General features: G+C 47.4%; 9 protein-coding genes and 1 non-coding gene across 10 annotated transcripts; 6 read left to right on the top strand and 4 right to left on the bottom strand.

Annotated features, from left to right (window-relative positions):
• Positions 1 to 183: 183 nt before the first annotated feature.
• Positions 184 to 1,632, top strand: Bathy06g00450 (peptidyl-prolyl cis-trans isomerase; the record flags this gene model as incomplete). The annotated part of the gene is made up of 1 exon (XM_007512381.1): positions 184 to 1,632. The coding sequence occupies one exon, from the start codon at positions 184 to 186 to the stop codon at positions 1,630 to 1,632; it is 1,449 nt and encodes a 482-aa protein (XP_007512443.1).
• Positions 1,633 to 2,054: 422 nt separating this feature from the next.
• Bathy06g00440 (Oxidoreductase, zinc-binding dehydrogenase) lies at positions 2,055 to 3,320 on the top strand (the record flags this gene model as incomplete). Its single annotated transcript, XM_007512577.1, has 1 exon — positions 2,055 to 3,320. The coding sequence occupies one exon, from the start codon at positions 2,055 to 2,057 to the stop codon at positions 3,318 to 3,320; it is 1,266 nt and encodes a 421-aa protein (XP_007512639.1).
• A 516-nt stretch (positions 3,321 to 3,836) lies between these two features.
• On the top strand, positions 3,837 to 4,379 carry Bathy06g00430 (predicted protein; the record flags this gene model as incomplete). Its single annotated transcript, XM_007512278.1, has 1 exon — positions 3,837 to 4,379. One exon carries the CDS (start codon positions 3,837 to 3,839, stop codon positions 4,377 to 4,379), a length of 543 nt encoding a protein of 180 aa, XP_007512340.1.
• Positions 4,380 to 4,634: 255 nt separating this feature from the next.
• Bathy06g00420 (40S ribosomal protein S26) lies at positions 4,635 to 5,222 on the bottom strand (the record flags this gene model as incomplete). Its single annotated transcript, XM_007512359.1, has 2 exons — positions 4,635 to 4,907; positions 5,166 to 5,222. The coding sequence occupies 2 exons, from the start codon at positions 5,220 to 5,222 to the stop codon at positions 4,635 to 4,637; spliced, it is 330 nt and encodes a 109-aa protein (XP_007512421.1).
• A 182-nt stretch (positions 5,223 to 5,404) lies between these two features.
• On the top strand, positions 5,405 to 6,313 carry Bathy06g00410 (predicted protein; the record flags this gene model as incomplete). Its single annotated transcript, XM_007512434.1, has 1 exon — positions 5,405 to 6,313. One exon carries the CDS (start codon positions 5,405 to 5,407, stop codon positions 6,311 to 6,313), a length of 909 nt encoding a protein of 302 aa, XP_007512496.1.
• A 183-nt stretch (positions 6,314 to 6,496) lies between these two features.
• Positions 6,497 to 8,845, top strand: Bathy06g00400 (pasticcino 1-Arabidopsis thaliana (ISS); the record flags this gene model as incomplete). Its single annotated transcript, XM_007512388.1, has 1 exon — positions 6,497 to 8,845. One exon carries the CDS (start codon positions 6,497 to 6,499, stop codon positions 8,843 to 8,845), a length of 2,349 nt encoding a protein of 782 aa, XP_007512450.1.
• Positions 8,846 to 8,982: 137 nt separating this feature from the next.
• On the bottom strand, positions 8,983 to 9,969 carry Bathy06g00390 (glucosamine 6-phosphate N-acetyltransferase; the record flags this gene model as incomplete). The annotated part of the gene is made up of 1 exon (XM_007512691.1): positions 8,983 to 9,969. The coding sequence occupies one exon, from the start codon at positions 9,967 to 9,969 to the stop codon at positions 8,983 to 8,985; it is 987 nt and encodes a 328-aa protein (XP_007512753.1).
• A 370-nt stretch (positions 9,970 to 10,339) lies between these two features.
• Positions 10,340 to 12,235, top strand: Bathy06g00380 (MATE efflux family protein; the record flags this gene model as incomplete). Its single annotated transcript, XM_007512382.1, has 1 exon — positions 10,340 to 12,235. The coding sequence occupies one exon, from the start codon at positions 10,340 to 10,342 to the stop codon at positions 12,233 to 12,235; it is 1,896 nt and encodes a 631-aa protein (XP_007512444.1).
• A 91-nt stretch (positions 12,236 to 12,326) lies between these two features.
• Positions 12,327 to 12,398, bottom strand: tRNA_Pro_AGG. The gene has a single exon. It is a non-coding gene; the product is annotated as a tRNA-Pro (tRNA).
• Positions 12,399 to 12,659: 261 nt separating this feature from the next.
• Positions 12,660 to 14,321, bottom strand: Bathy06g00370 (predicted protein; the record flags this gene model as incomplete). The annotated part of the gene is made up of 1 exon (XM_007512633.1): positions 12,660 to 14,321. One exon carries the CDS (start codon positions 14,319 to 14,321, stop codon positions 12,660 to 12,662), a length of 1,662 nt encoding a protein of 553 aa, XP_007512695.1.
• Positions 14,322 to 14,631: the final 310 nt, after the last annotated feature.

The following is a 14,631-nucleotide window of genomic DNA, read 5'->3' as shown; positions in this document are numbered from 1 at the left end:
TTTTGCGTGGCACCTCTTTTTATGCACTTTTTTTCCTTTTCTCTCTCTTCTATCCTCTTTGGCAAAATCATCATCAGGATAACAGCTCTTTACTTTTTGTCCTCTCTCGTGTTTATACACTACACACTTTATATTAATACACACACACGCACACTTTAACACGCACGTAACGCGAAGAAGACGATGAGTATGCGTTTTACCACGACCACCACCTCTCGTTCGGCGACGAAGACAAGTTGTTCACTTTTAAAAGGAACAAAAAAACAATCAAAATCATCGTCGTCGTCGTCTCGCGTGTCGTCGTCGTCACCAAAATCATCAACGAGAAGAAGAATAAAATGCTTTGCTGGCAAAAACGAAGAAGAAGAAGAGAAGAAAAAGACTCGCGACGACGAAACGAAGAATACCACGATGGCGAAAAAAATCGTCTCCCTTTCGACGGCGTTGGGCGTGTCGCTGACGATGACGACGATGCCATTGGTGGGTGATGATGTCGCGCAAGCGTACGAATATAATCAAAATCAAATATCTCAACTCGCTGGGTTACAAGCGAACCCGGTGACGAACGCACGCGCGTTGTTAAGAAACTCACTCCCGATCGATTGCAAAGAAATTCGCCAGATACAAAAAGCGTTGGAATCGATTTCGGACGATTTGAGAGTCCCGGGGGTGAAATTTTCCGGCGTCGAGGAAAGCGTCAACAAGTCTTTGAAAATCGTCAAGAACGACGCGAACAAAATAGTGGACAAAACGGCCTCGGCGAAGAAAGACCAGGTGAGACAGTACTTGAAAGATTTAGGGACAGAATTGCAAGATTTCCAAACGATTGTCGCGAACAAAGATAAGCAAGAGGTGCCAGTCGCGCAGCAAAAGTGTTTGAGTTTGGTGACGAAGATTGAGGAGGCGTTGGTGAACGAGTTTCCGTACCAAGTGCCGGCGCCGTACGACACGACGTTGCCGAGATTAGAAGGTCGAGCGACGGTTGAAATGGAGGTGAAAATTAAAGACAACGCGGTGACTCCGGGGGGTAAGCTCACGATCGTCTTGGACGGGTACAACGCGCCCGTATCGGCTGGGAACTTTACGGATTTGATTCAGAAGAAATTTTACGACGGGATGAAAATCCAAAGATCGGACGGTTTCGTCGTCCAATCCGGGAAACCAGAAAATGCGCCAAAAGGCGTGGATGGCTACATCGATCCAGCCACGGGCAAAGAACGCTCCGTTCCGTTGGAGATTATGCCTGAAAGTTCGTTCATGAAGAAAAAAGCGCCGGAATACGATTTCACGTTTGAGGAAAACGGCATGTACCGCGAACAACCAGTCTTACCGTTCAACGCTTTTGGCACGTTAGCCATGGCCAGAAGAGAAGCCGATAACAACTCCGCGAGCTCTCAGTTCTTCTTTTTGTTGAGAGAATCGGAGTTGACCCCGTCTGGTACGAACATTTTAGACGGAAGATACTCCATCTTTGGTTACGTCGTCGATAACCAAGAGTTGTTGAGAGACATGAAGGTTGACGACGAAATCGTCAGCATGAAAATCGTCAGAGGCGCAGAAAACTTGGTCAAGAACGAACGCGCGGCACCGACGCCGACCACCCAAGAAGAACAAGCGCCCGCTTCCGAGTAAAGCATCGATGATCGTTTTTGTCCTTCTCACCGTCTTTAATATCATCATTATCTTACCACCGCAATTTAATACTAATACTAATACTAAGCTTATTCTATCTGCAGTAGTAGTTTTCTCTCGCTTCGTACGTCACTTTTTGCCGTCAAAGAAGAAGAAGAAACATTAAAAGAAGACGACGAATAAGACGCATGATGATGATAAGGACAACGCGTCATCGCGCCTCGTCCTCCTCCTTTGCCACTTTTGCGTGTTGTCGTCACCTCCTGCGCGATGAGTATTGTACTGCGAATACTTTTAACAACAACAATCGTCGACGGAGTTACCACCACCACGGGAAAAGAATCACTCTGAAAGAATACGTCGTCGGAGGAGAAGAAGAAGAAGAAAAAGAAGGATTTTCAGAAACGAAGCTAAAGACAAAAATGGCGTTTCCAGAGCTGAACAAACACTTGATAATCTCGGGGGCCGATGACGACGACAATAACAAAGAAGAAGAAGAAAAGATGAACATTGGGAAGAATCAAGTTTTGGTGAAAGTCCGAGCGTTTTCGGTGAACCCGTTGGACGCGGAAGTCGCGCGCGGATATTTAGGAAAGTTTCTTCCACGCTTGGATGGAGGAAAAGGCGGCATTGGATTAGGGAAAGACTTTAGCGGCGAAATCGTGAAACTGGGAAGAGGAGGAGGAGATGGAGGAAAGTTTGAGATTGGGGACGAGGTGTTTGGAGCGATATCGGCGGCGGATTTTAGGAACGGGACGATGGCGGAGTACGTCCTCGTCGACCGGAAACAGTTGATGAGAAAACCAAAACGGTTGACGCATAAAGAGGCGTGCGCGATACCGTTTGCGGCGTACACGGCGTACGCGTGCTTGAGAACGACCGGGTGCGTGGATAGGAAAGATCCAAAGAGGATTTTGGTGTTTGGCGGCGGGAGCGCGGTTGGAGAGTGCGTGGCGAGGATAGCTTTGAGGAGCGGATTCGCGTCGACAGTGGTTGCGACGGCCGGGAAAGCGAGCAAACAGATGTTGATGGAAGACGTTGGCGTCGAGCGAGTGATTGGATACGAAAACAAAAAGAAGGATGGAGAGATGAAGAATCAAGATCACGGCGACAGTAGTAGTAGTAGTAGTAGTAGCGGTAGTACAACGAGTAGCAATAGTAGTGGTAGCAGTAGCCACAATAGCGGCGACAGAAAAACAAGCGAAGTGAGGGAAGGCGAGAACTTTTCGGCGAAGAATTCGCGGTTCGTCGATGACGCCGAACCTTCATTCGACGTCGCCATCGACACCGTCGGAAGTGCAAAAACGAAGTTCCAAGCCGCGAAAGCGCTGAAAAAAGGTACGGGCACGTACATCACCTTACACGGCGACATGGCGCAACTCATAGGCGAATCCGGCGTTCTTCGCGGCGGTGCCCAAGCGTCTTTAGAGCTCTTGCGCGAAAAAGCCTTCGCTCGACTTCAATACGACATCGGATACGATTGGGGGTACGCCAACGCGAACGATTTCGACGCCACGAATTTGATCGAATACCTCGTCGATAAAGGTTTCTTATCCGTGAAAGTCTACGACGATACGAAACACGAACAATCAGGACCCTTCCTCGGCTTGGAGAGCGTGGAAAGAGCGTTCAAAGCGTTGGGAGACGCGTCGAAAAAAGGGAAAATCGTCGTCGAGATGCCTTTGTAAACTTGATTGAGCGCTCGCACTTTGCGTAATAGCGAATAATGAAATGTTTGTCTTGTGCATATGAATTGATTTTTTTTCCGCTCGTTGTTTTTTGCTCCCCATAAAAAACTACTCCTGTACAAAATGTTTGCCGCTCAAAACCGACAACACGTGGTACAAAACGTTGACTCCTTTAATTGCGGTGGTCGTGTTTCGAGCACTTTTTTCAATCGGAGGTTTCAAAGGAGGATGAGTTTGGGATGTTGTTCTCCTTGTCGTTCGTTTCAATCGAAGAAACAAAATTCGTATCTTTCCCGGTCGTCATCATCATCACACGAAGGAGGACAACACCACCAACAACAAAGCATAAACAAACACATCCAATTCAGAGGAACGAACGTCAGTACTATCAGCAGAAGAAGGAAATCATCATCTCTCGTGGTAGTTCGAGTATCGTCTGAATCGTCGTCGTCAAACGGTGATGATGATGATGATGATACTAAAGGAGGAGAAGAAGAAAAAAACGGTGACGTTTCGATGTCGTTCGCGGAGGAATTGAGAAAAAGAGGCATCAAAGAAGCTTCGGACATAAAAAGCGACGACGAGAACGGAGAAGGAACGAGCAGCAGCAGCAGTAGCAATCCGTTTGCAAACGTAGCGAAAGCGGTGAAATCTCCGTTTGGATCGTCGGACTCGGCGGCGGCGCCAAAACCTCCACCGAGGTTCGCGCAGCCGCGCGGGGACGGCGACGGCGGGGCGAACAAAGAAGAAGACGACCAGTTGAAAAAATCGAGACTACTAAACAGCGAAGGTTTAGAGGGATTTCCGACGCGCGCGGGCGAACTTTTGAAACTCGCCGTGACGTCCACGGCTTCGTTTGCGCCTTTAATAGCGGTTATTTCGGTCATAACCATCGGCACGTGGTCCATCTTCGGCGCGGACTTTATTCACGGCGGCGTGAGCAGAGATTTTGGAGGCGGAGTCCCCAAGTACGTAGCGCCAGAAACTCTCTTAGCTGAACCTACGGTCGATGTAATGGTGCCGTTGAGAGCACCAAACGTGGTCGCCGCTGAGTATTAGTTAAACTCGCGTCTCCCGAAAAGTGTGCTTCGCGATACGTTTTTATTATAGTAAACTACATGCGAATATATTAAAACAACAAGCTACTAAAACTTCGCGAGCATATTAACATTCGCATCTTCTTCTAAGTCTCTTACTCTCTCCAGCTAAACATTACAAAACAAGGACGTGCGATCATACCATCAATCGTGTCGGGTTGTCGTAAAATCTTTTAGAATACTACAACAACAATCACGACAAGGGTGAAGGAGAGATTTACTTCTCTTGTTTTCTCGGTGCTCTGCGAGGCGGTTCTCTGATTCTTCTCGCCTCTCTGGATCGCACTCTCACGACTTTGCTGTGAATCGCAGCAGAGATGGAGTAGTGCACCTTTCTGTACATCTTCGGTAAAGTATACGTTTCGTACGCGCACGCCTCTTGGAGATCGCGAATGGCTGCAGATTCAACCATGTTTCTAACGATGAACCTCTTCACGGCTTTGTCTTTTGGCACCAACGCACCGCTAGATTCGCAAAATACTCTCTTGACCTGTGTAAATGTGGATGAAAAAATATCGCACGAGTCAGTTTCGATGGAAATAAATGGACACAAAACGTCGCGTCGTCTTCGCGTCTTTGCAAATCTCCGCGCTTTTCCAAAACCCGCTCATTTTGGGTTTGAACGTAAGGAGCAAAAACGACTCTCGAAATCGTTCACGCGCGGAAAACATCCACTCGCGACCGATAAAAACGACACTCGCGATCGATTCTAGATGAACAAATGTTCGCTCCGTGTAAAACAACGTACGTGTCCTCTGGCCCCGGAGGGTTTGTTTCTCCCGTTCGCTCGACGTTTCTTCGGCATTTTTTCTTCTGTGGGTCTTGTTTGTGAGGAATGAGCTTCGTTTTGAAGACAGAAGACCCAACGGACAACAGAGACCAAAAAATTCGCGTTTTCCTCTTCTTCCTCAAAAAACAACACAAAAACAAACAACAGAGGCAAAAGTGGTGAGATGCGGTAGTTGAGAACAATACTACTAACTAATAATGGCGAATACTAATAAGAGTAATTTTAAAGGAGAGAGAGAGTACAAACAAGTGCCACTCTTTGGAAACTGCATGACAACTTTGATCCCTCTGGAATGGCTGGACGTCTCGGACTACCGACCAGTGCCGGATAACCAAGAAATGTTTAGCGATTTCAACGCTTTAGAGCCGTCGATGATGTGCGTGGAGATTGTCGAACGCGTCGGAGACGACGTGACTGGCGTACACTCGCAAAAGTTCAGAGAAGAGGACAACTTGGCAAAGTTTTACTTGGAGGACTTGAAAGAGCTGATGGACATCGCGACGAGGGATGATGATGAGAGTCACAACAGTAAAACGATCAGAACGAAAGATTGGAGATATGAACTCTCATCTGGGAGGAAAGTACACTCAGACGTACGCGCGATATTCGTAGACGGCAAAAACGAGGACGCGAAGAAGGAGGCGATGAAGAAGATGGAAGATTTATCGTTGACGCTACCAAAAGAAGATGACGACGGAGAAGAGGAACGGGAAGGAAAGCCAAAGGAGGAAAACGACGACGACGTAAACGACGACTACGTAAAGAATAAGTGCGAGTGGATATCCTTCGCCGAGGAAAAAAACTGTCTCGTCCCTTCCAAGGAAAACCAAGAAGGCAAAGACTCCACTCGTTCGGTCACGATATCCATGTACGTGCACAGACTGGAGAAGAAATACGAGACCGATATTCTCGTAAGTTTCGTTCGACCGAGTAGTAAAAGTGATGATGCTAATCATCGCGTAATAGCAGAGGATGAAATACAGGAACAGAACAATCCCGGGACGGTTGCGCAGCAAACGCTTCGGATGTTGGACTGGAGTCTCTTAGGATTAGACGACGATTCAGACGACGTAAACGACGACGACGACGAAGAGAGTCTCGAGTAGATAAAATGCGCGTAGTAGAATATAGTAGAAAAGACTGTTGTTCAGTAGATAGTATATTGATTTTAGTTGTAGTCCTTTAAGCGTGATGGACGAATTCTCTCTTCATTTTGTATCTCTTCCCACACAAAAACAAGACTCTTCACTTGGTCGTCGTCATCGTCTGCTCCGATTCGCATTCAAACGATGACGGCGACCGACACTACATCCTCTACATCCTCCTCAAAATCGATGCAAACGTTCCTCGACGAGTGCGCGTTGATAAAAAAACAGCATCGACAAAGTTTCAACGACTTTTCGTTCCTTCGAGTATCTCCGCTGGCGTTCGTGAAACCACTGCGTAAGGACGACGATTCAGACGACGATGTGAACAACAAGAGAGCAAAAATGAGTGCAAACAGAGAGACGAAAATACTAAACGAGCTGGAGATGTGCGAGCGAACGGGAGACGTGGTTTTTAGAGCTTCTTCGAAGATGAAAAACGAATGCGTTTTTCGTCTGAATTCACTTTCCGTGGCCGAGGAGGAAGAGAGAAGAGGAAGAAGAGGAAGAGAAAAAATAATCGCGTACCGAATGAAGATTTGGACTTTAACGGACGAGAAAGAGAAGAAGGTGGTGTTGTACGATAATTTAACAACAGAGGAGGATACTATGAATAGCAGTAATAGGAGTAAAAGTAGTTTTAAGAAGAGTAAGAAACTACTCCTGGCGCGCGTAGACGCGGATCCGAACCGAACGAGCGACGGGTTTCAGTTGAGAGGAGTGAGTTTGGCGCTCGCTGCAGAGGCGGAGAGACTTTCGAGGACGAACTCTACCTCTAAGGAGGATGAGAACGATGGTGATGGTGATACGCTTAAAATTGAGATGACATCAAACGTGGCGTTCAAACACCCGTCGATGAATAGAAAGAGCGATACGTTCAGAGAGATTTTTAAGGACGTGGACGCGAACGCAAAATTGGCGTGCGAAGCGCGTTTAGTTGAAGCGTTTGAGATTATAGAGATTCACGAACTATCCACGTACGAGAAATCAACATTCGCTGATCGTGATAAAGACGACAACGACGAAAAAAATGCACGAGTAGGAATAGAAATAGAAGTAGAAGTAGAAGAAGAGAGACGATCGAGATGTGCCGTTTTGAAGAGGGTCGTGGTCCCGGGCGAAAGTTGGGAGACGCCTTCGGATTTTTCAGAAATCTCGCTGAGGATAAACGACATGAATGGTAAAAGTAACGCGCACACGTTCGTTTTGAAAAGACACGAGAGTAAGAAGGATTCCTACGAGAGATTCGTGATGGCTTTGGTGAGAACGATGCGAAAGAAGGAGACGTCGGTTGCGTTCGTTCCCAAAGAACGCTTCCTCGATTTCACGTTCCCGCAACACGAAGAGGTGGGGAAGGTTATCGATGCGATACGTAAAAATAACAACAACTCCTACGATTACGAAGACTACGTCGCGATTGAAGTGCACTTGATTGATTGGGTGAGCGCGAGAGACTGTTTCGGAGACGGAAAAGTCATAAAAACGGTGCTGGAAAAGAGGGATCCGTCGAAGAGTTTTCCGAACGATTCTCCCGTGCAAGATACGAAAGTGTACATTTCCAATCTCCGCGCGAGCGCGAAAACCACATCAGGGACTGAAGGTATAATAGGCACCGACAAAAACGAGCAGCATCTAATTGGCGAAGACTTTTCGTTTCGATTAGCGTCGGGAGAGATGCCGCGTGCTTTAGAAACCGCGCTCCGAACCGCGTGCATTGGCGAAACTATTCGCGTGACTGTAGATGTGCGAGAAGAAGAAAGGACAGCGTTTGCGCTCAAACAACGAAAGGAAAGGATGCGCGCGTATTTAGACTCGTACGTATTGAGTGATACGTTAACCAAACTGGTATCTCGAGACGACGACGAGCAAAATCTGCTCAAAGCTGAGGATGGTGGTTTTCGACTCGTGCAAGTTACGTTTGAGTGCACTTTGACGGGCTTTGATAAGATTGTCAATTGGTACAGCGACGCCGTCGCCGTTTGCATCAAAGACGGCGAAGATTTGAAAACGGACGCGAACGCGCTGTTCAAAAACGGTATGCTCATCGAAGCGTTGGAAAAGTACGAAAGCGTGGCGCAAAAGTTGAATCAGCTCGCCTCGCGCGTGTTGCTCGAAGAAGAAGAAGGAGAAGGAGAAAAGTACGAACCTCGGATCGTCGCTTTGAGAAACAACGTGCTCTTGAACGCCGCGGTAACGGCAAAGAAGTTGAGAGATTACACCGCCGCGAGGAAAAGCTTGGAGAAAATTCCGGAAAATGAGAGATCGTTCAAGGCTAAAATGTTAAAAGGGTGCATTTTTCTCGACGAGAACGAATTCGATTTGGCCAAGGAAGCGTTCCGAGAGTTGCTGACCGATATCGCCGCCGACGAAGACGAAGATGAAGTGACTAAAGACGAAAAGAAGAAAGAGCTAGAGAGAGAGCTTGCGCGCGTGAAGCAACTCGAGAAGCGGGCGTTGGAGGAGATGCGAAATAAGTTTCGAGGTAAGCTGTAAAGAGTAGTAATTGTAGTAGTAGTGGTAGTAGCAGTAGTAGTAGTAGTAATATTCACAAGCGGAAACGTTTCTTGTTGTTGTTGTTGTTGTTGTTGTCGTTCTTTTAAAAAATTCGTATATGTATAATAAGTGTTCTTTTACTCATCGTCCGAGTAATACACGGTTTGGTTCAACGCTTTCACTGGACTTCCAACGAACCCTTCGTCGGTCCCAGCCGCGTACGTGACTCGTCTTTTCGCGCTTTTCTTCTTCTCGCTCGTCGAAGACCCGTTGTTCTCGCCGCCGTTGTTCAACTTTACGATGCCGTTTCTCTTCGCGTCGTTCGACGACGATTTATTCTTCTTCTTCTTATTGTTATCGTTTTCGTACGAGTACGACGCGTTCCCATACCCTCTGTCCTCCGTGTAATACTTCGCCATCTGCACTTCCTTCGGGGCAAACCCGCACTTTTCGTAAAACTGAACGTTTTCCGCGGAGCAGTCCAAAATGGTTTTATAACACTTCACGTGGTTCCTCGATATAATCGACATCGCGTCAATCATAACCTTCCCTAATCCAGAGTCTCGCGCTTCTTCGTCCACGACGACGTCTTCTACGTGTCCGGAGAGACCTAAATTTCGTCCGAATTTCCGTTCCACCATTAACGTCGCCGTCGCGAGAATTTTCGTTTTCTCCTCGTTTTCCAACACGTAACAAAACTCCGGTCCTTCTCTCATTTGGTGCCAACGTTTCACGAATCTCTTCTTTGTCATCTTCGGCGCCACGGTGAGTTGTTTCAGCAGATCCACGAAGCCTTTCTCGTAATCGTTCGCTTGTAACCGTCGAATGGTTTTTTTCTTCCCGAACTTATCCGTCACGGAGATTTGTTTCGGTGGTAAACCGTATCCTCTCGAGAACGTTTTCGCGACGAACCGTAACGCCATCGCGCTCAGAAATCCAAAAAGAAACGGAATCTGCGTTTCTTTGTGATTCGTGAGAAGTTGCACGCGCATCACGGTGTTGTTGTTATTCGACGATTTTCGTCGACCCCCGTTACTGTTGAAATTGTTGTTCTTCGATCCTGCTCTCGGTGGGTACATCTCAGAAGACGAAGAAAAAGCAGCGGCAGAAGAAGAAGAAGACATTGAGAAATTGATTACTCAAAAGTCTTTCCTTCGAAGGATTTTGAGGAAGAAAAAAGTCTGTTAATGGTGTTGTTCTGTTGTTGTTCTTTCGGACAAACAAAAAAAAGTCGTTTTTTTGACTTTTTCAGAGAAGACGAAGAGAGAGAAAGAAGAAGAAGAAGAAGAAGAAGAAGAAGAAGAAGATTCCTTTGAAAAAAACAAAAGAAGAAAAAGAACTTTTGCTTTTTTCGCCTTCAAAAAACACACACGAATTTTACACAAACTCACCGCATATAAAATAAAGCATGTTGTTGTTTTACTAAAAAGAGAAGAAGAGACAAAACGAAGAGACGACGACGACGACGAAGAAGAAGAGAAAAAGAGCGTTACTATGTCTTCTTCGCTCTCTCTGTTCGGGTTTGGAGTCACGGCGGAGGATTTCACGATGTCTCGCTCTGAAACGTTGTTGTCTTTGTCTTCTTCTTCTTCTCGTCGTCGACGTCGCTTAGAATCAGACGATGTAGAAGAAGAAGAAGAAGAAGAAGAAGAAGAAAAAGAAGCAAACGACGACGACGACGAGAGAGGAAGAAACGGAGGAAGAGGAGGAAAAGAAAGGATGGCATCGTCGTCCACGCTCTCGCTTTCAACCGCGACCAAACACATATTCTCCATCGGTTGGCCGACGTGTTTGCAAAACGTTTCCGCCGCCGTGGCGTCTCTCTTCGCCGTGAGCTTGATTTCGCACCACGAAGATACAACCTGCGTGGCCGCGTACGGTTTAGGAACGAGTTTATGTTCAGTCACCGGGCATTGCTTTTTATGGGGAATCGGAGGCGCGTTGGATACGCTTTCCAGTCAATCGTTTGGGATGAAGAAACGGAGGAGAGTCGGGGAGTTATTTTGGCGAGCGGTGGCGATATTGGTGTGCACGTGTTGGTTGCCGGCGATGATTGTTTGGTCGTTCGCGGAGGAGATTTTATGTTTCATGAAGTTTCCGAAAGACGTGGCAAAGTTGGTGGAAGTGTACGCGATGGCGTACGCGCCTGGGTTGTTGGCGCAGTGTTTCTCGTGCGCGTGTTTGAAAACGTTGTTGGCGTGTAAGAAATCAAACACGGTGGCGAAAATTAGCGTCGTGAGCAGTCCGATGACGATGTTGTTGACGTACGCGTGCATTGCAAAAATGAAGTTTGGTTTCGTCGGCGCGCCGTTAGCGCTGACTTTAGTCGACGTCTTTAAAGCCGCGTGTTATTGTCTCTCGACGTTTGTCTTGGACGAGGACGTGAAGAAATGTTTCGTTCTTCGTCGTCAAAGCGAGAATAGCAGTCGTCGTCGTCGTCGTGGCGCCGTCGCGCAGTTCGGGAAAGCCGCGTTTTCGAAATGGACGACGTTTTTCAAGATTGCGCTTCCAAATTTGGTTTTATCCATATTCGAATGGTGGGCCTGGGATCTCATGAATCTCTTGACGGGACAACTTCCAAACGCGAAGGACGCTTTGGCGGCGCAAACGATCCAGACGAATTCCATGATTGTCGTGTATAACATCGCCGGGTGCGTCCAACGCGGCGCATCGAGTTGCGTAGGAAACGCGTTAGGAGCTAAAAAAGCGAAAGAGGCGAAAATATACGCCACGGCTTCGTTTATCAGCGCCTTTTCAGGAACGCTTTTGATTTCCTCTCTTTATTACGCGTTTGGTTTCGAGTGCATGAACGCTCTTTACTCGAACGACCACGATCCTTCCGCGCGCATAATCTTGGACAATTACGTCAAGCCTTTGACGAATTTAGTCTCCTTGTTTATGCTTTTGGATGGTGTGCAAGTGGGTTCAGCGGGTGTCGTTACTGGCGCTGGTTTTCAATCGAAGACGATGCCCGCTTTGTTCGTCTCGTATTGGATGCTCGCGCTTCCCGTCGGCGTGTATTTAGCGTTTCAACGGAAAATGTCTCTAGTGGGATTATGGATCGGGATGTCGATCGGCGTTTTCTTCCACGCGTTTTGGGTACTCTTCGTCGTGTTTGGTGGTGAAATGTTTCCAAACTTTAAAAACTCGCAGTGGACGATTGATTGGCCCGAGGCGGTCTCTCGCGCCGAGCTCGCCGTGGAGCGAGACGAGGAAGAAAAAGACGATTCGTTTTTCGAGGAGGAGGAGGAGGAGGAGGAAGAAGAAGAAGATGATTTAGAAGAAGAAAAAGAAGAACAAGAACGAGAACGAGAAGGAGATTATTCAGGAGGAGAAAATATAGGCGACGACGTCGAAGAAGCTCTTCTGCGTCGTCATAGCAATATATAGTTGATTGTGTAAAACGGTAGAAGAAGTAGAACAAGGCGACGCAAAAAAAGGCGCGCGCTCAAAGTAGCTTTTACCCCGCACGCAAAAAAAAGGCCGATGCCGGTAATCGAAACCGGGGCCTCACCCACCCTAAGGGTGAATCATACCACTAGACCACATCAGCTTCTCTCAGTGAAAAGAGAAGGAAGAGAAAGATTTCTCTTTCTTCTTTTGAAAAACATGAACGTTAGGGTTTAGTAAAAGGAATATAAATATTTCAGGGTTCCAAATTTAAAGACTATATATTCTCGTTTCAGCAGAGCGGTAGTAGTGTTCTTGTTATTAGTCGAGAGTCGAGTTATTAAATAAAGTCTAATCATAGTACCAGGTACCTCGAGGTACTGGTATCACGAGCAATTATTATTATTAGCAATTATTGTTGTTATTAATTCGGGACGTAGTTTTGATCCTCGGAGTGTTTACCGTCCACGTAATAGGACGTGTACCAATCTACAAACTTCTTCAAACCTTCGTCCAAACTGACGCGTGGCTCGTATCCTAAATCGCGTCTCGCCGCCGAAACGTCCGCGTGCGTAAACGGAACGTCGCCCGTCTTTGGCATCGGAACGTATTCTCGAATAGCTTCTTTCCCGAGATGCTTTTCCAACGTGCTCACGAAGTCCGACACCGTCACCGGGTGCGTGTTCCCCAAGTTGTACACTCTAAACTTTGGTTTCTTCTTTCCGGCTGTTTTCTCGCTCGGCGTGTTGCTCGGCTCGCTCGTATCGCAACTCGCGATGACACCTCTAGCGACGTCGTCGATGTACGTAAAATCTCTCGCTAACTCTGAGCCGCCCGGGCCAGTGAAGATTTTGATTGGTTTCCCTTTCACGATGTTGTTCGCAAACGAGAAGTACGCCATATCCGGTCTCCCTAAAGGACCGTACACGGTAAAAAATCTCAACGCTGTCACCGCGACGCCGTGTATGGCGTTGTACGTGTGTGCGAGCAACTCGTCTGATTTCTTCGTCGCGGCGTATAAACTCGCAGGGGAATCAGTCATATCCGTTTCGCTAAATGGTACTTTCGTATTCAACCCGTACACAGAACTCGAAGAGGCGAAAATGACTCTGGGAATAAACGGTCGCTGTCTCACGGCAACTTCCATGAGAGACACGAAACCAGCAACGTTGGAGTGGACGTACGCGTGCGGATTCTTCGCCGCGTATCGAACGCCCGCTTGCGCCGCCAGATGCAACACGTGCGTAAACGTGCACAAAGAAAACATCTCCGCGAGCGTCTCTTGATCGTTCAAATCTGCTTCAACCGTGTGCACGCCCGCTCTGTTGAGCTCCTTTAACCTCGCGCGTTTCAAACCTTGCGGATAATAATCGTTCACCACGTCCAAGCCGACGACGTAATCACCTCTCTCTTTCAGTTTCGTCGCGACGTGGTAGCCGACAAAGCCAGCCGTACCGGTGACGAGAAACACTTTCGGTTGGTCCTCGCCTTCGCTATTGTTGTTGTTATTATTATCATCATTAGAATTCCCTCCGTTGCAACTCTGCGCGATCAGACTCGCGCTATCCTTCTTCGCCTTCGGGTAGGAAACCGATGATTTTGGCAACGACGACCCGGCCCCGGATCCTTTCTTTTTCGTCCTCTCTCTTCCTAAAATTGTGTTGCTTTTTCCTCCTCCTTCTTCCTCCTCTTCCTGATGATGATTGCGATGGTAGCTGTTGCGAGAAGAATGCGCGTCGTCGTGAAGTTCATCGTCGTCTTCGAAATTGTCGACCTCGTCGCGATGATGACGACGATGATGATGTTCGGACGCTCCTCCTCCGAACCGTCGACTGTTTTGTTGTTGTTGTTGTTGCAAACGATGATGATTATGATTATGATGTTGATGGATAGCAGAAGAGGAGGAGTTGGAGAAAACGTAGACGAAAAACGTGACGCTCATCACCGCCGCGATGCACAGCGGAGAGGAGAGTTTCAGACGAAACAATCCACCACCACTTCGAGATGATCCTCCTCCTCCTAAAACACCTCCAAGGCCGGCGCCTCCTCCTCCTCCTCCTCCCAGAAGAGTTGGTGTTCTCGGCATTTGTCTTCTTCTTTCTTTCTTTCTTTCGATTTTTAGCAGTACTGGTGCGTGTGTTCAGCACTTTTCGAGCGTTTTGTGTGGTGTCAAAATAACACAAAATTGACGTCTTCAAAAATTCTTTCGTTACGAGTTGTATTTTTACCTTTAAACACCTTCCCTTATACAGAATAACACCTCCCCTTATACTTTACGTACTGATACTCGTATTTAATAAAAAGAAAATGACACAGTTAGTACCCTCGTTGCGACGAACGGTGGTGCAGCAGACGATGATGATGTGCGCGAGACGCGCGTCGTCGTCGTTCTCCTC

The sequence above is a fragment of the Bathycoccus prasinos genome (assembly GCF_002220235.1).
Source record: "Bathycoccus prasinos genomic : Chromosome_6".
NCBI lineage: Eukaryota > Viridiplantae > Chlorophyta > Mamiellophyceae > Mamiellales > Bathycoccaceae > Bathycoccus > Bathycoccus prasinos.
The sequence above is the reverse complement of the archived record's forward strand: the minus strand, read 5'-3'. Positions and strand labels throughout refer to the sequence as shown.